This window comes from Narcine bancroftii, chromosome 1 (genome assembly GCF_036971445.1).
Source record: "Narcine bancroftii isolate sNarBan1 chromosome 1, sNarBan1.hap1, whole genome shotgun sequence".
Taxonomy (NCBI): Eukaryota; Metazoa; Chordata; class Chondrichthyes; order Torpediniformes; family Narcinidae; genus Narcine; species Narcine bancroftii.
In genome coordinates, this window is record NC_091469.1 from 193,338,685 (window position 1) to 193,358,928 (window position 20,244).

General features: G+C 35.3%; 1 protein-coding gene across 19 annotated transcripts in view; it reads left to right on the plus strand.

The window, feature by feature from the left end:
- The window catches only part of fnbp1b (formin binding protein 1b), a 243,151-nt gene that overhangs the window by 182,564 nt on the left and 40,343 nt on the right, over positions 1-20,244 (plus strand). For 9 of the 19 annotated variants that reach the window (XM_069886332.1, XM_069886262.1, XM_069886235.1 and 6 more), the window contains 4 exons: positions 9,135-9,149; positions 9,269-9,304; positions 13,288-13,397; positions 19,249-19,381. In XM_069886332.1, the coding sequence (XP_069742433.1) occupies positions 9,135-9,149; positions 9,269-9,304; positions 13,288-13,397; positions 19,249-19,381 (294 nt within the window). The remainder of the gene's footprint in view (positions 1-9,134; positions 9,150-9,268; positions 9,305-13,287; positions 13,398-19,248; positions 19,382-20,244) is intronic. The other 10 variants (XM_069886303.1, XM_069886272.1, XM_069886358.1 and 7 more) reach the window with 2 other exon arrangements.

The window sequence follows — 20,244 nt, forward strand, 5'->3', positions numbered from 1 at the left end:
TGAGGCATAGAGGAATTACGTTCATTGTAAAGATGATCTCATTGGAATCGGAAACTGTCAGAAGTAGAGGATGCCACCTGATAAGTGCAGCAGAAAAATTAGTTATCCATACTCAAGCATGTTAATTTACTTTCAGCATTTGAATTTGTTTTCATAATTCCCATTCTCAACAATTGAGGCCACAATAGAATTAATAGCAATTTCATATGAGAAAAGATATCAAATAATTCCCAGTATAAGAAATTCAATTTAAGCATAAATTAATGCATGTCAAAAATACTCCCATTTTTGAATTTTTTTTGTTTCTTAAAAAACATGCATATAGTATATTCAAGTGATCAGGGTACAATATTTTTTTTTAATCAATCATCAGTTTCGACTCACAGGTTAAACTAAAGTCTCAATGGAAATCAATGCAAGATGTTTTCCAGTTTAATATGATTAACATTTTTTAAGTTCAAATACTGGTCAGTCTCTTACTGGACACATTATCTCAAAACAAAATTACTGGACACAGTGTAAATTCTATCAAAGCTCCTTGTATTAAGGCATTCTCAGTTAATACCTGGAAAATAAAACCCCACACTTATTATAACCCTATTGCTCTTGCACCTTTCTGCATTAAACTTGCATTTCTGTTCCTCTAATTCCTGCTGTCCTTCAGATCACAAGTTTTGATTTTTGGGAATTAGGAAAATTTACTGGACCACACAATTTTCAATTGTTAGTAAAGTTGATGGGTTTTTAATATAAATATAATTTTTACAATAGAATATTCACTGTATCTGACTCTCAGATTGTCAAATGTAACATTTACTGTAAAGGAAGTTAATGAGCTCATTGAAGCCACACTGACTTTTTAAGTTAGATCACTCCTCCTAGTCCATTTCTTAGCTCTTTCACTGAAATCCTGCATTTTTTTTCCATATGAATTGATCATAATGGATTTTCTGACACAGATGTTTGACATGCTCTGTATTTTTCCGCAGCTCTGTTAAAAATAAACAGTAATTTGGATACGAGGTTAAAATATTAAAAACTGCATATTCATCAAATCTGAAATAAAAACAAAGGTTGGAAATACTCAGCAGGTCAGGCTGCTTTTAGGGTTGATGTTAAAGCAGTTAATGAGAGAAAACAAGTTGCCTTGAAATTGCAAAGTGGGTGAGGAGAAGGATAATGGGTATATCTCTGACAAAATTAGGCCCAGGTAGCTATGTTCCTTGTTTTCAATATAATGCAAACATTTTGGTTCTCACATACATTTTTAAGATATATATGAAGCAACATGGTTCTTAAATCACAAGTTAAAATATTTTTAAAAGGCAAACATTAAAGAAAAAGGAATGGAAGGACATTTCAAAAAATGTATTTGGTGTCATATGAAACTTGAAGTTCATGAGCAAACCATTCTCCTAAATGGTCAATGCTGATCTTTACTAATTCCTACCTTATTTCATCTGTCCTATCAACATGCACTTAACTCATTTCCCTACCATTATGCCTGTCATGCTCCACGTAACAAATTCGACATTTATCAGTGTCAGAGAATCATCAGTATCCATCTTCTGCATAATATTGAGTTTGTGAGTGACTATCTTAAACATATGACCCCCTGATATACTTCTCCACAAGTGGAAATGTTTTCTTGTCAAGCTGATAAATGTGTTCATACTTTTAGTGCTCTCCCTTTTCCTGCTGTGGATCTGGTCAATTACTTGCTAGTTACTTGGGAAGAATGCTACGATTTTAGAGGCAAATAATTTAAATTTACACATTTCTCCCAACTCGATTCCTAAGCATCCAAATGCTTTTCAAAATTATACTCTATTTTTTTTTGTGCGTGTGTTTTATTTTACTATGGTAAAATGATCCTGAGGCTTTGGAGATTTTTCCACGGTAATCTTGGCATTTTGAGTAACACTTCACAAGCATGGCAGAAAATTGGTAATGTGAAAGGTTGGGTTTCAACATAAAATTTAATCCAAAATTGACAATGTGTGGAAAAATCACAAAATACAGAACATTGATTAGAATGCAGTCAATGTATTCAAAATCATAAAGTCTGAATGTAAAAAGTTGTTCCTCAGTGAGTCAAACAATAATTGTCAAGATTGATGTTTGAGATCAAAATTTTTAATTGAGTAAGTTTTATTCACACCTGGACTACAATAGATTTTAGAATCTCAGTAAATCAAAGGCTGAAAGTGTGCTTAAACAAAGGCAATTTTTTGCTTGTCAGTGAATATATTTTCGAAATCAGTTGATTTTAAAAGATTTGAAAGTACTGTACCATCGTAGAAAATCTGAAATTAGTCCAGTACTCTCAGGAGACAACACAAAATTTAGAGTTTACTTTTTTTTGTGGTATCATCATAGCATTCTAGTTGTAGAAGTTAACTTTTTTTGTGGTTAAGTACGTATGCATAAAATGGAACATAATTTAAAAAATATATAACTGCAGTATTAAATCAAAATGCAGCATAAATGCGATGTTCCTCTTAAGAATTTTGAAGAGGTCTCTACATCCAAAATTGTTTATTTAAATAAAATAATGAGTCTAACTCTGGCATAAAAACAGATTTCTGTACCAAAATAAATATTTGTGTAAGTGGGGTTACTGCCTGGTATTCACAATAACACGTGGACTTGTTGCTTCATTGTTATGTGTTATTGCATCTTGTGGCTCTAGATCATGTCATAGTTAACTGTGAGTAGATGCTTGCTGAAGCTGTTCTAAGAAGCCTGTGTGGGCCAAGTACAAAAACCATAAGGCTTTGATTTTTGTTTCTCATTGTTGGTTGTTGTAAGCTTATTAGGTCATTTGTGCTTGTTAGAAGATAAACTATTAAAAGAAACTGAAAATGTCGTGTCTGATTAATTTTCCCAGTTGTTGAATTCATTAACTTGTTAGCATGAGGTTCAAAACTTTAAATATGCTTGTGCATATTTTTAACATGCTGCACCAAATATGGATTGAGATAAACTTTCCTCTTTGACTGGCTTGTGCATTTGAAATCCCTGCCACATCAATTTCTTAAATACTGATATCGAATGCTTGAGTCACTTTCCCAAGGGGCAAGCATGGAAAATGAAAAGTCACTTTTAGCTTGTGAGTTGGTGATGAAAACTATGTAGAAGACAGTATGTTGCAACATGAAGAATCTGAAGAGTGAGAAGGCAAAACAATCAATCAATAATGATTTGAGAACTTTCATGAATTTTTGGCAGTTGATACAGAAAATTGAGTCAATGGACTGTCAGCAAACTTTTAACCTCTTAAAAAAAAACAATGAACCATATCTATGCAATTATTGGTTTTAATTTGAAAACCCAAACTTTTTAAATTTAGTAGTTCTTCCTCCTCAATACATTGACTCCTTGCTAGATGTTAAACTTCTTCAGCTCAAATGGACATTGAGCCTTGTTTGTGAGATGATGTGGGTATATAATGTATTTCATAGGATATTCCATCACCTCAAGAAAGACCATCAAACAAACAATTTGAGAAGGCTTTTTGTTCATAAAGTCTGATATTAATGTTGATTTTTAAATTCAATGTGAATATTAGTTAACAAAGTAAGGATTTAACAAAGTAATTTATCAACACACAAATGAAAAAGCTAACGTACTTGGGAATACTGTTTGCTTTTGTTCCAATATGGAATACATTTGTGACAGAGCCAAAAAACTGATTGTAGAGGAATACTTTGAAATTGTTGGCCCAAATGGAAAATGCATATTTGTATACATTGTGAATACATTTTGCTCAAGGTTGCAATTTTGCCAGTATGTGATTATCTACCAGAGTTATCTTTTCAGTTCAAAAATGAATTCTGTCTCATGTATCAGCTTAATTTAGGGTATTAAAAAGGTGTGAAAAATTGTTTTCAAAACACCTCTGCTGATTTCACTTTTATCTTTCAACACAAGAGACATTTGGCTATTCAGTCAGCTTTCAATATTGATCATGAGGTTGAATTTTGGAATTTCTATTGCTAGTAATTTAATATAAATTTAATTTTCATTAAAGTGACTGCTCAACCAGAATAAAAGCCTTCCATCAATCAGTAGTATGTTATGTTAAATGAGTTTTGACTGTTGCTTCAGCAGATTATGGTTGCATCTTTCATGCAGTGCAGATTAGAATTAAATTCTTCATCTCATGGTGACATGGTGTGTGGTTGAAATGGAGAAAATATTGGAGTGATACATTGAACAACCACATTTCATTTTTGTTTTAAATCTGGGCCATTGAAGGCACTGGGTATGAATCCAAGTCCACCAATTATAAGTACCAATAATTGCTCCTTTGAAAGGATAATATCACTAATACTCATGAGCTTGTGTAATGGCAAAAGTGTGGAGATTGAAATGAATTTAGCTTGTTATATCTTGCCTTGGATTCGTTAGTTGAGAAGCCTAATCGCTGTTTATCATTGGAAAGTTGATGTCATTGGGTCAAGTGTTTTACTGCTATGTTCAGGAAATGTTATATTTATTAAAAGTAATTGTGGAGTTGGTCACATATTGAGGATCTCTGGGCAAACTGAGTTAACTTGTGCAGTGGGGTTTCATTTTGATATAACAATTAGTTCAGTGTTATTGATGCATGTGTATGAGCCTTGTGTAAATGAAAATTGTATCTTTCCAAGAAAATAAAGAGTTTTCAATAACCATATAACAATTAGAGCACAGAAACAGGCCAACTTAGCCCTTCTAGTCCATGCTGAAGAAAAATTTAGTTAACCTTGTCTGTCAAAGATCTGATTCGTACATAATAGCCATCTTACCAATTTCCTCAGAAATATAATTTCAGTTCATTTAGATTTAGTCTTGAGCTTATATTGGTCCATTTCTGAGGATAAAAATATTATTGAGAAGTGGTTAGTAAAATTGTATCAAAAAGAACTGCAGGCTCTCTAACATATCTGGGAAAGGATTCCTGCCCTTTTGAAAACAATGAGATCATCTGGATTCTGAAAGCTGAAAAGCCCAGCCAAAATTAAATTGGAATCAGATTTATGGGGCTGAGTGACACTTGCAATGCAGCCAATTTGAGTAGCTAAAGATATAATTGTGTATGATACAATCATAAAAACAATTTAAGTTAATTTGATCCATCTTGGGGAGGTGATTCCCTTGAGACATCATTGAAATAAGAAGTTAAACATTGTGGGGATTTGAAAATTTGTATCGGTACTTTGATCTTCCAGTTTATAGTTCACAAAGTTAGGTTGTTAGGCTGTCTCTCTTCATTTCTGAGCTTGTATGCACTTTCAGAATTTCAGCCAGGGAACCAAGAGAAATCTGAAGAGGAATGGAAAGGGGAGGAATAAAAATGGTCAGTGCAAATCTGCAGTTGTTAATGTAGCCAGTACATGTTAAGAATGTGCCCCGAGATGGAGTCTCCTTTCAGGATATTAATGAAATGCATTTGTTGCTGCTATAGAGGGTTTTACATCGTAGACCATTGTTGAAAAGCAACTCTAAAAGATAGAATCAATTGTTCTTCCTGAGATCTCTTCATAAATGCAGCCTTTTCCAAAGAGAAACATTAATGTTAGTAACATTTTTCAACAAAGAGAACAGTTTTGCAAAAATCTATGGAAAATATTTCAAATAAATTTAACTAAGATTTAAACCCCAAATAAATAGTTTTATGGTGAGATGATGTACACAGTTGAGCTGTTAATTAAAAATTGAATATTAACCAAGCTTTGAAATTTTAATTTTGTTCTTTAAATAATAGCTGTCACTGATCCAACCAACATTTATTGTCCACTGCAAGATGCCTTGATTTCAGTTCTATACTGATTTTTTAAATGTTGTCAATATTTTCCATTATTAGTTCATTGTAAATACCTGGTTTATAGCATGATCTTTCATTAGTTATACTAAAACCCTAATTTAAACTATTCAAAATAAAAGATGGCCAACTTGAAAAGTTTAAAAGATTTTTTTTTAGTTGACATTTATTTAATGTAATTAATGGGCAATACAGTATACAGTTTAAATGTTCCAGACCAAAAAGAAGTAAGTATCCTCTCATATCGTTTAAAACACATTGAAGTATTTTAACAGAATTTTTTAATGAATTAGCATTAGAGTTCAATTTCACTCAAATTTGATTGGAAAGATTTTCTAGTGTTCCTTATAGTCTGAAGATAGAGTATTAGGCTTTTATGTTTGTGTTGTACATAACACTTTATGTCTGTTGGAAAAGCCATTGTTCTCAGACCAAGATTCATAAGGTAGCCATTCTGTTGTGTCATTGAAATGCAAATAGAATGACTTTGGCAAAAATATTTACAAGACCAAATAATATTTTTTCAATGAAATTGTAGAATATTTGCTTTTATTTGAGTCTCTTTCATTTAAAGGGGCAAATCAGTTACCTTAATGATATAGAAAAGAAAAAAAAAGTAATTTTGTTTCTCCAGCTCTTAAGGTGTTTTTTTAATTGATATTTGTGGAGTACACTTAAAGGTTACTAAATTGTTCTTAATGATTGCATCAACTTTGATCTTATGCTGTGCTGATAATAATAAAAATGGAACCAATTGTACAGGCAACTAAACCATAGCTACAGAGATTAAGCACTTGACTTTAGAAATTAGTCCAAGTAGGCTTATTCACAGAGCTGTCGATTGCATAACTTGGCTCTACAATAAATATTTGTAGCTTTAGCTAAGCTGGTGATTCAACATATGGAAACAAAATGCTCCATCATTCTGAATCTGTTTTGCAAACTGATTGCAAAGTAACATGAGCAAAATCCATCAGTTTGCATTTCAAATGGTTAAAATATTCAATGAAATGTTTCATATTTTTGTGGATTTTCTATTGTTTGGATATCTGTGTGTACCTGCAATGATCATAAAGAATGGGAAGACTACTGAACATGTGAAGTGTGGCAGAAACAATATCCTCAATCCAATAATTTGTCACAGATTGCAGTGAAATGCTCCTTGCTAATTATTCAGATATTAATTGAGGCTTCGTAGGATGACAGTGGGTATGCAACACAGACATTCAACCCAGCCAGACTATGCTTCTGCTAATATTTTGCTCAACTCTCTTCCTATCTTTCCTTATTGAAACCTGCTAACAATACCCTCCTACTCAGCCTTGATTTACATGCACCTATATTATCTGCTTAAAACATTCTTTGTATTAATACAGTCTCACCACTCTGAATAATCAGTGTCTTGTGAATTCCATGATGACTGTTTTATCTTGATGGTCTTCAGTTATCCCCTTTCGACAAGTGGAAGTGCTCTCTCTGTTGTCATTAAGTTGCTCTCAGCACCCTTTCTCAAGAAAGTTTGCAAATCTCTTGATAATGATGATGAGTTTATTTAATCATTTGCATTGTACAATGTACATGTGCACCAAAATTCTTACTTTCTGTAGGGAATCACAGCAAATGTGGGTTTTGCAGCTGCATGTGGAACCCAGCAGAGATGTTACTGGCCTCATGGTTAAGAGCATCTACACAATTCCAGAATATGACTTGCCTGAAAGTGCTGACCGCCAGTGTTTCCTTTTGAAATGCTGGCTACGCTCAGCACAATTTGGCTCAAAGATACACTAGCCGCAAACACTCCATGGCACTGGACAACAAAATTTTTGAAAAGATTTGCTTCCTGAAGATCATTGGAGATTATGATAGACAACTTCAATCTTAAACCAACGATAATTTCAGATTTGCTGTATCAAGTAGTAAGTTGGAGAAATATTAAATTGATTTTTGTTGAATTTAGCATGTTTAATTGCATAATGATGCTGACACATTATGTTAGTTCAACTGACCTAAAAATGTTTTTCTGCTGATTTTTGTTTGTACTCAGCATCTGATGCCTCTCATATCAGTGCCCAGCATTAGCTGGCCAGCATTGATGGATTCCATTTGACCTGATACCACTTTTCCAATGACCTAATGAAACCTTTGACCATGTTCCTTTTTGACTGCACCAAGATCAGCAGGGAAGAAGTCCAAGAAAAATTCTAAGATGATTTTCATGATCTGCAGCCCAAAATATCCAGAAGTGTTCAGGAAGAAAAATCTTTGTTGTTCATTGTAGTTAGGTTAATGTAGTGGTTAGCACAGCAGTATTACAGTGCCAGCAACCCAGTTCGTATCCTCTGCTGTCTATAAGGAGTTTTCTCCCTGTGACTGCATGGTTTCCTCCAGGTGCTCCGATTTATTCCCACCCTTCAAAAATGTACGGGAATCGTAGGTTAATTGGTGTATTTGGGGGACGTGAGCTTGTGAGCCAGAAGTGTAAGTCTAAATTCACATTGAACAAGAAGCAAATATGCAATTTCTCTCTAATAGCAATGTTATGCTTCCATTTATGTAACAATCACTGAAGGCAAACAAATTACTAAATAATATGGGATGTGTTTGTGTTAACATCAAGATGATCATCAGAGCATGTATGCTGGGAGCCCAATTTGAATTTTGCTATTAAGTATTCAGAAGAATGAATTTGCAGTTACCGTATACCTAGAATAGCATGGTGCTTCTTCTAATTTTGCAACCTGTTTATGTGACTATACATGAAGCTGCAGATATCGATTTGGACTTTTCAGACATGTAAGGGAGCATATCTGCTTTTAGAGTAGGATTTAGTGATTTAAATACAATGGATGATAATATTTGATTTGCATTGGAAAATGGTTGTCAAGCTACTAGTTCTCTGAAAAGGCTTTGGGAGATGGGATAAGGTTGGATTGAATCCTTGAAATCTTGCTTAACATTTTTAAGAAGCATCTTAAAAACTTGGAGGAATCATGAAAATAAAAGTAAAATGAACTGGTTAGAATAAATTGGATTATATGTCATACAAATTTGAGCAGACAATGAAACAACTAAATTAGCTCCATTCTTTTTCATGTCCTAATGTTATACTGATAATATACAGGAGTTTTGTTACTATGAAGTAATACTACAGTTTGTATATCCTTGCAATACATTTTCAGATGGCTACCTTATGAACCATATTCATTGTAATCTTACCATTTTCATTTGGTTCAGATTTGTATCACTAGTTTAAAGGTGAATAATCATTTTCTATTGACATTACTTGTTCTTTTCTCTTTCCTCCTTTCTTCAATTTTGCGTGAAGCTTTCTCTCAAGCTGGTAAGCAAAATGACATTTTGCGTGTCCCACTTATAACATGATTTACCAACCATGATAACTACTTGTGAAATTAAATGTGAATAATTTTTGCTGTCTTTTGTCCATATTTGTTTTGTCAGAAAATGTTGAATACACAGGTCTGGAGTCTGACTGAGGTGAACACTAGTATTTTTGTTTTTAATCACATATTAATGAATTAACACAATTGCACAATTAAAAATGCATTGTTTTTAATTGATGGTTTTACACCAACTCATGACCATAAACCAGTTGTAACCAAGAATTGAAATCCAGTACAAATCCTTTGCATTATGTCACCAACTCAAAGCTGTGAATTTGAGATATCCCAGTTCCCACCTGCCCATTCTCACTCCAGAGCAAGTCAAGTTAAATGTCCGCGAGCTTTCGGTGAACTGTAGTTGGACTTAATATACTCATAGCCAGGTGACTGGCATATTTGATGTTCTGGTCTTCACCTCTCTCTTAATAACACAAGTAACACCGAGAAATAGTAAAAAACCCATTCTAAGAAGTAATTAATAGTGGACTATTATTCATACCTCCAGATTGGTGAAATTAAATAAGAAATTTGTATTGGATTTCACATTATAAGGATCATGCTGAATCCAACTAAAACTGAGGTTTTCAATTCAATAAGACATTCCCATGGATTATAGTGCAGTTAGGATGTAAATGGATTAACTGTTTTCCCTTAAGATCTAAAATTAATCTTTGGCGTCTTATGTAAATGTGCCATTTTCCAATAGATGACTCCTCAGAAAATGCACCTTGTGACTTGTGTAGATTTCCTTGTGTTTGTTGGTGCAATGCTTCTTTTCCCTAGTGAAAGTTATTTATTATACAGTCAAAGCAAATATTTGGAGCCCTTCTTAAGCTTCTTCCAGACAATACTGTTCTTCTCTTTGATAGGCTGGATGGCATTTTAGTAGTAAATATTCATAATAACTTCCCCATTTCAGCTGGAGAATTACTAAAAAAATACATTAATTTCTGTAAGTTCTCACATCGTATGTTGTGTTAACCACAATGTTTTACTGTGGGCTGTTATGTGCTAAACTGGCAATGGTAAAATGAATTACAAAGAAATTTTATACTGTAGTAATAATTTAAGATAATTAAAGAACAGAAAATGCTTCATTTTATTTAATTTGCTGTGTGGAAGCTTTCTGCCTCCGGAATCCATTGCTGCTTCCAGTTGAAAACTGCTTTTTAAGTACAGTACTTAAAATTTAATGTATGTTGGTTTTAAATGCCAGAATTTAGACTCCATACAAAAATGTGAAGTTGTTTGTTAAATGTTTCTGAAGACAGGAGAATACTGGATTTGTTTTGTGTTTGATCATTACATTTTTTACACACTTGGTCAAAAAGAAATTTAAAGTTTGCCTGAAAAGGCACTATGACATTTCCAGCTGCAATATGATTATCGACAGTGGCTTCAGAATTTTTATTGTAACCTGTTTCAATAGCTTTTGCTATTTGAAGGAACTGAAATACACACTATAATTGATATGAGAATACCACTTTTGTGTATGGAATTTTCAATTTCAGTTCCAAAGTAAATCAAAGTAAAATTAGACAATTTCCTTTAGCAGTAAAAAGGGGAGACTTGTATGAACAACATTCTTTTCACAAGCTTGGGATGTTGTGAAATACTTTACATAGACAACTAACATAAACAGCAATGTGATTGTGATCAGATAATTTATTTGTTGAAGTTGACTGAGAAAAATACTAACCAAGACAGTGGCATAAGATACTTAATGCCAACCTGAGAGACCATTTGTGTGCTCAGCTTAACCTCTGTATGAAAGATCTTTCACCTTTAGGATTCGCGTGAATAAAATCAATTCTTGTGAAGCACCCAGTGTATTGACACAGTCAGCTTTGTTTTATAACTTCCAATATTTTGGATTGAGGCACTGATTGAGAGAACCAAATTAGAGCAAATATTTTCTCTGAGGATGATTCTCCTTATTGGTGTCATCAGACTGTTAATGAAGCTCACAGTTTTGAAGAAGCTGAGTGACTTGTATAGGGGAGACCTGGAAAAAAAGTGTCTAGAAAACACTTGATAGTCTCACCTTATCCACTGAATTTACACTGTTTTACAGTGTATTATTTCATTTTGTGTGCGAGAACATTTTATGCTGCCAAATGCTGGAAAAAAAAAACAAACTAGGAGCTTTTTTTGTAATAATGCTAAGTTTTAATTTGTTTAATTTGTATTTTTTATGAATGCACTTTTTTTGAAACACGGTGGGTATTTTTTCTGCACTGGCTTTGGATACCTAAAGCTAACCGCAATGTTAATTCTGTGTGAGTAATTTTATGTTAATCATCCAATGCTATTTTTGCTGTCATTCACTGTGCAGAAGTTGTCATTCTTTAAAGGAATGTCTTTTTTTTTAATTTAATCCTTTACTGTTGAAGAAGTGGGGAAATATTTTCAGGGCACATAGAAAGATTAGTAAAGAAAAGGAGTTTTCCCCTTAAACAGATTAGTCACCTTGTGCTTTGGCTTTGCCTGTGCTACTGAGAATTTATTTTTGTTGTTTCATTTAGCTTAACCACTTTCATATTAGTAGTGTAGCGTTTGTAATGACATATATCATTGAACATTTCGAACTTGAGACATAAAATGTGTACTGTGATGGATTATGTTATATTTTATATTGTATATAGATATGTTTTGAAGGAAATAAGTTATGGGGTTTTTTTAGTGTAGGTCACAAACACTTCACAACATAGATCTCATTTAAAATGCAAGAGTTCTGCTCAAACCCTACAGTCCAGGCACCCAATGCCTTTGTAAAGAAAATGGAAACTGCTTTGCTGAAGGACTTCATAAGTAGGTGTTAATTGGGCATGCTGTGGAGTAATGGATTATTGTTTTGGAAAGCAACAGATGAACGGACTCGGAAGATTGGATCTGGTGCCGCAGTCTGTCTGAATGCAGTTTGCTGTTCTAAGAGGGTCATGTGGTTTTCTCAGAAAGAGAGAGAATTCAGTTCTACAGTTCAGCAACAGCAACAGCTGGAACTGGAACATGAAAAGCTGGCAAGCTTGTGGAAAAAACCCATTTTGAAGACAGGTTGTGTCCTTAGTTCAGCCTGTTCAAAGCCCTTGTGGTCCATACAAAAGGAAATGGCTGGCTGTATAATGTTTCACTCAAAATATGGGAAATAAAAAGGAACTCTGTGATGACCAGAAAGAAAGAGGTTGTCATCTGGAAAACCCTGATGGAGCAAGTTTCTTTGGCTGAAGTGGCTGATCAAAAGGAATCAGTTTGTGTCCAATGAGCAACAAATCTCTCTCTGAAAACTGACAAGAACCTTCCTGAGTGGTAACTATTTACCTTTCAAGCCCCAAAGCCTGGTGAAGATGCATAAATGTTAAATTCTGTGCACAGTATAAGAATTGTCTGATACCGGTGAACTTGGAGGAGTGAGAAGTGAGATTGGACCGTGAATCAAAGAAATTTTCTGAACTTGTACACATATTACATACATGTGCACTTAGAATTAAAAGGGGGTTGAGTTAATGGAAATAAGTTAAAGTTTGATCCTGTTTTTATGTTTAAAGAAAATTATAAGTAACTTTTATTTTAAGTAACCATTTGTATTGGTGAATTTCTAATGCTGCTTGGTTTTGGGGTCCTCTGGACCCGTAACAGTACATTATCAATTGGAAGCAGCGACTGGATCAGCAGGGTTTTCTGCAGATGAATTTCAGGATAAGAGATGCATCATAAATTAATGCAGTCACTTGAGATCTGTTTTGGGTTCATTCATATATATGCATGTGCATTATCTCATGTGCATGCACTGGATTGTTTTGAGGAATTATTTAAAAAGAAGAATTCTACCATGCATTAAAATGTGTGGGAACCAGGATACTGAATCCAGGACATCAAAAGTATTTTGCATAAAATTCGGTTTAAGAAATTGAAGCAAACCAATGGCTCATATAAGGATCAATAATTTGGGCTTCAAAAAGCAAAATTCACTGGATGGGTATGTGATTTTTTTTTAATGACTGAAAACCCTTATTTAAGTAGTGACTGATGGTATAAATCCACTTTTGATACTGACGTGTGTAATAATGGCTTGAACAGGGCTCGGGACCAGAAGACTTCAGTCATCTGCCACCAGAGCAAAGGAGAAAGAAACTTCAGCAGAAAATTGATGAGATTAACAAAGAAATCCAGAAAGAGGCTGATCAAAGGTGAAAGAGTTCTCATTGATTGTCATAACCATCGTGAATTTATGACATGCTTCTTAAAGGGTTTTAAGCAACGTGTTGTTTCATTTAGCTTAACCACTTTCATATTAGTAGTGCAGCCTTTGTAATGACATATATCATTGAACATTTCAAACTTGAGGCATAAAATGTGTACTGTGATGGATTATGTTATATTTTATATTGTATATAGATATGTTTTGAAGGAAATAAGTTATGGGTTTTTTTAGTGTAGGTCACAAACACTTCACAACATAGATCTCATTTAAAATGCAATAAACAAATACCTTTTCCTTAGGAAGCAATAATTGTCTGTTTGTCTCTTACAATGAGCCTTAAATATCTCTGGTAGTGTTGCAAAAATGTTTAGTATTTTTAATCATTTCATGTGGGTATGGCTGGAAAGCCTAGCATTTGTTGCCTGACCTTCATTGTTCTTGTGAGGGTGATGGAGACTCACTTCTGTGAATTGCTGAAGTCCTTCTCATGTGTGTACATCCATAGTACTGTGGGCACCAATGAAGGAAAAGTACTATATTTCCAAGTCAAGACAGGAATGTGATTTTAGAAGAATCTATAGTACTGATCATACAATCTGTTATTTCCCTAACTTCTTGGTGGTAGATTATGTATTGGGAATCTCATCTGATTTGCCTCAGCAAATATCTGTTCCCTAATTTTTAGCCATAATACATCTTTGAACGCATTTCTGATGTGCCTTGAAAATGGTTAGAAATCCTGATAATATCGGGGGTGGAGCACTTCTCACAGCATACTTAACCACTGATATATGCTTGTATATACATTTGTAGTCACTGTATGTAGGTGGCTAGCCTAGTTGAATTTTTGAATATTGATAACTCTCAGTGCATTGATAGTGGATGATGTTATTGTTTAATATCATGTGTACATGGTTAAGCTCTTTCTTGTCGCTCAAGCATGTTGCAGTCTGAACCTGAAAATTGACATGGTCTTTGGACTACTTCGAGAGGCATAAGTTTCTCAGTTGATTGCTGAAATCCCAATACACATAATTAGGTAGAGAAAGGTTATATTGGCCTTGGAAGTGGTGCTGAGGAGATTTGCCAGGTTGATTCTGAAGAATGAGAGGGGTTCTTATGGAAAAATATAAAATTATGAAATCGATAGATAAAATAGAGGCAAGAAAGTTGCTTCTACTAGTAGGTGAGAGTAGAACTAGGGGATATAGCCTCGAGATTCAGGAGAATAGATTTAGGATGGAGATGAGGAGGAACTGCTTTTCCCAGAGTAATGAATTTATGTCTGCAGAATTCTTTGTCCAAGGAAGCAGTAGGGAAATTCCTTGCCCAGGGAAGTAGCATATTTAAGATAGAGTTAGATACATTTTTGCATTATAGGGGAATTAAGGGTTAAAGGGAAAAGGCAAGTTTGTGGAGCTGAGTCCATAGCCAGATCAGTCATTCTCTTATTAAAGGGTAGAGCAGGTTTGACAGGCAAAATGGCTCACTTCTGCTCCTATTTTTTATGATCACAACTTTCAGGTGCTGTTATAGGTCAGTTTTTGTTTTAGAGCAGAAATCCAGTTACTGATTAACAGGTTAATTAATTCATATTTGCAAAAAGTGTAGTGATAAAGTGCTAGTGATACTGTTAAAGTCGAGCTCCTGTCAGGGTACAAAAAAGGTACAGTAACAAATCACAAAGTTCAAAAAACAGTCTTTATTGAGTCATGCCAGCGGAAATGAGGCATACCAGTGATGGATAGACAGTCTCCTCACTAGTACTGTTTGAACCTCATTCAAAGAGCACAGTCACAGGGTACAATATTTAAGGCAATTTCCTGCATTCAAATTGGATAACATTTCTTTGAAGGTATTGCTGCAGCTTATGTTTTACATTTTGCATGTCCTCTTCCTAAAGACGGAAATGATTTATGGTTGGTCATTTAATCTCATGTACCAGTTATAATTAAGAACATCCTTCTGCTATACAAAAAAATCAACAGAAGTCTGGAAGGGTTGCTGACAATACACATCAGTATCTATTCTCTGCCTTCCTGATTTCTGGCTTCCAATTTACACATGTAAATGGCTAGTTTCATAGTAATCTTAAATTCTTGAAGATAACAATGATGGCCAACACCTCAAAGCAGAAACAATGCCATTCAGGGACTGCGTGGTGCTGGACACTTATTGCAGTCTTTAGATTGCATCTAACAGCTAGTAGTCAGTTAGCACTATTGTGTTAAAGATATTAGGCAAGCATTAGGATATGGCTTACTAGAAGAGGTGAGAATTGATTCCTGTCTGGAATGACCTTGGTTACTTCTCTCTCTCTCCCAGCTTACTAGCAAAGTCTGTGTGATGGTTTCTTCATCCTAATTTCCATAACTAGATAATCTATAGCTAATATTCTACAATACTCCTGACCACTAGAGGGATTGGGAGACTAGTTTATGGCAGCTCGGTTGGATTCAAGATGGATGCCACAACACAGTCGTGAATGAGTTCTATAGCTAATACAGGTGTTTTAAAAGAACCCAAGTTTCTTTATAACAATAAAAAGAAACATCACATGGTTCCAGGAGTGGAAGAAATACCAGGAGTGTGCACTGTGCATATCAGTGGATATCAGCAGAGAAATGTAAAGTGTTAACACTGTAAATTGGACTAGAAATGTCAACCTCGAGTGGAGGCTGTTCAAACAAAGATTCATGCTGTACCTGCAAGGCATTGGACTCAATAGCAAACCTGATGCGTGAAAGATTGCCCTGCTGCTTACTGTGGTGGGATTGCAAGCACTAGAGGTTTTCAATACATTTGTTTTTGCCAAGGCAAAAGACCAGAACAAGTTCAACAAAGTTATCAAAATGTTTGATGCACGCTGTTCAACAAAGAAAAATGAAACATTCAAGAGGTACATGTTTCACTTGCACACACAGCTGCAGGGAGAGAGCTTTGATACTTTTTTAACAAACTTTAAATTAAAAGCAAGAACATGCAATTTTAGATCACTGAAAGATTCAATGATCCGTGATCAAATTGTGTTCCGGATTGTTGGTAAGAAAGTAAGAGAGACAGATCTTATCTGAGCTGAAGCTGTGAAGATATGCCTCACCAGTGATGAGCTCTGTAGCATGTGGAAAAGTTCAGTGAGAGTGCAAAAGCCAGTAAAAACGACGGCATAGCCATAGCCACAGTGTGCGTCCATACATGTAAACAAAAAACAAGATAGGAAACAATAAAACTATAGAGAGACATTCAATTGTAAACAATGTGGCACTCAACATGCACCAAAACAATGTCCAGCCTATGGAAAAGTCTGTAATAGCTGCAAGGGGCAGAATAATTACACAGAGCAATGTTTTCCAAAGGGAAATAAATCAGAAGTGAAAACGTGTACACTATACACACTCTAGAGGAAACTCCCCTCAGTTTTTGTTGGCATGATAGTGCAGAAATCAACAGACACTGAACACCCAAGTGTGAACAGAGTTGAGCAGGACAAGTGGACCGTGTCATTTACATACAAATGGAATAAATATTCCTTTCAAGCTGGACACAAGGGCAAAGGTCAATTTGATCTGTGAGTCTGTCATCAGGGCAGTGAAGATAAAGCCATACATCGATGCAAATCCTGCATAGCTCAAAACCTACAATGGACAGAGCATCAACACAAAAGGTACTTGTAAACTCAAGGTGAAAGTTAAAGATAAAGAGCACCACCTGAGGTTCACAGTAGTCCCAGAGTGACATGAATAACTGTTTGGTGGCAAAGCATGTGAAAACTTAAGCCTTGTCAAGAGGGTGCACACACCAGGGAAGCCTATTATGTAAGCTGATGTGTTATCCAGGGCAATGACGCAGAGTGAAGCACACAATGAGTCTTCCACAGAGACAGATGGAATTGCCACGTGAACCAGATCACTGAATCTCCTCCAGTATCTGACATGAAATCCAAGCAGATCGCAGCTGAAACAAAAAAGGACACAGTTCTACAGAAGGTCAACAAGAATCTGAATGAAGTTTGGCCGAGAGGTGAATGTCAGCCATATTACAACATAAAACTTGAGTTGAGTGTTGTCAATGGGCTTCTACTCAGACAGAGCAGAATTATCATTCCTCAATCACTGTGGCAAGAGATGCTGAAAAGGGGGCATGAGGGGCACCTTGGAATGGAACAATGCAAGAGGAGGGCCAGAACTGCTGTTTATTGACCAGGGATAAATGCTGACATTGGCAGGATAGTTTCAAGATGTGAGACCTATTTGAAACTTTATACAAAACAGATAAAGGAACCCATGATAATAATAATCGACTTACCAGCAGAAAGTTGGGACTGATCTGTTTCACATGGATGGTAAGAATTGCTTGCTGGTTATTGATTACACATTGAACTATCCAGAGATTGCGCTGCTTCCTAATATGTCTGCTGCTTGTGTGATCCAATATGTGAAATTGATCTTTGCAAGACTTGGAATTCCTCAAATTGTCTAGTGATAGTTGTAGAGAATTACAGAACATTGCAGAAGAGTATGATTTTTGACATGTCACTTCAAGTCCTCTGCATCCACAATCAAACAATAAAGCAGTGAAAGGAGTTAACATAGTTAAACAGTTGCTCAAGAAAGCACTTGACAGTGACTCATATCCGTATCTAGCTCTATTGAGTTGCAGAGCTTCACCATTTGAACCTGGCATGTCACCTGCTGAGCTTCTGATGGGACGTAGACGATGCACCACACTTTCCTACTCTGCAGACCCAAACAAGAACAGAGATGTAGAAGATGTCAAACAGAAACAAAAGTGTCTGCAATGGAGACAAAAAACAAACTATGACAAGTCAGCAAGAAACGTAGGGCCACTGGCACAGTATGACACAGTGAGACTCAGAGATTCCAACACTTGGGGCAAAAAGGCTACTCTTCTGGAGGAAGTAAATCCAAGATCTTACAGAGGATGGTCAAATACTGAGAAGGAATCGAAAGAGCCTGCTGAAAATGCAAGAGACTCTACAGGAACAGACAAATGCAGAAGATCCTGCCTGCACAGCAACAGACAAAACACCACCAGTGCTAACAGTAGTGAATCAGCAGAGCCAACACAAGCACCTGTTTTAGGAAGATCCATATATAGTAACAAGGCACCTGACAGGCTGAATCTCTAAAAGAAAAAGAACTCCACACTTAAAAAGCTTGTGCTGCTGATGTGTTTACGTTTGTGTTGAACTTTAAATTGAAATGAAAACTGTATTAGTATTAGTGTGGTATGTTGTTAGATTAAACACCTCAAGGAAAGGGCTAGTGATACTTCTGACTATGAGATAAAGTCAGAGACTAGTTTGTGGCAGCTCAGTTGAATTCAAGATGGGTGCCTCCACACAGTCATGAATAAGCTCTATAGCTACTAAAGTATTATTGTTTTAAAAGGACACATTTCTTTATTACAATAAAAGAAACATCACAAAAAACATTTAATGTCTGCTCCAGTACTTAAATGAAAGAGATGGCAAGTTCCAAGGCTATCTTCCCAATTCAGAACAATTGAGTGCAAATTGAGCTCATGTTTCATTTAGCGTATGTGAGAACAGGAGGACGAGAATGAAGGTAGCAATCACAGAGCACCATGGCATTGGGATTACTTAAAGTGGTATATGAGTGGAAAGAAAAAGATTGAGAATCACTGGTTTAGTACTTTATTTTAGGAAAGAGTATATAGGTAAGCACAACATCGAGGGCCAAAGGACCTGTACTGTGCTGTATTGTTCTATGTTTACTTATAAAGTTTTTGTGTTTATTTTAATGAAGTAAAAACAATGGGTAAACATTTACACTAATTTATTTATTTATTTTTAGAGATGCTTTAACAAAGATGAAAGATGTCTATATTAAAAACCCTCAAATGGGTGACCCCAACAGTGTGGATCCCAGGCTGGCAGAAATTGGACAGACTATTGAAAAGTTACGACAAGAAAGTCAGAAATTTGAGGTAATGTACAAGTCAACATTATATTCTCCCCCAACCCTGCATCAGAATGCATTTGATATTAAAGTTATCAGTAAATGAACTGCTCATTTAATAATGCATAGTATCAGGAAGCAATAGATAAGCTGACCTATGCCCAAGGATATACTAAGAACACCACACAGAGGAAGGACATGGATTCAATCAATGCCTCTACTTAAAGCATGGACTCCACCTTTGGATTTGGGTTTCCTGAGCTAATAACAAAGGTAACGAACTGGTGCTGATAGGAAACTGACCTGTCAGGATGCTGAGAGAGTTGCTTCTGTATTGTGGCTGTTGAATGATTGTAACTGATTGTAGTCTGAAGCCAGGCTTTCGCTCAATCTTGTTGTTGTGAGAAGCCCTTTGGGCAAGAGTGACTACAATATGGTGGAATTCTTCATTAAGTTGGAGAGAGACAGAGTTAATTCAAATATAAAGGTTCTGAACTTAAGCAAGGGTAACTTTGATGGTATGAGATGTGAATTGGCAAATGATACTTAAAGGACTAACAGTGGAAATGCAATGGCAATAATTTAAAGATAGCTTCGATGAAATACAACAATGGTACATTCCAGTTTGGAAAAAGAATAAGTCAAGGAAGGTAGTATATCCGTGACTAACAAGGTTAAATCAGGGAGAGTATCAAATCCAAAGAAGCAGCATATAAATTAACCAAAAAAAAACAGTATTCATGAGGACTGGTAGAAATGCAGAGTTCAACAGAGGAGGACAAAAGGATTAATTAGGAATGGTAAAAGGGATTATGAGAGAAAGCTGGCAGGGAACATAAAAAATGACTGTAAAAGCTTTTATAGCTATGTAAAGAGAAAGATTAGTTAAGA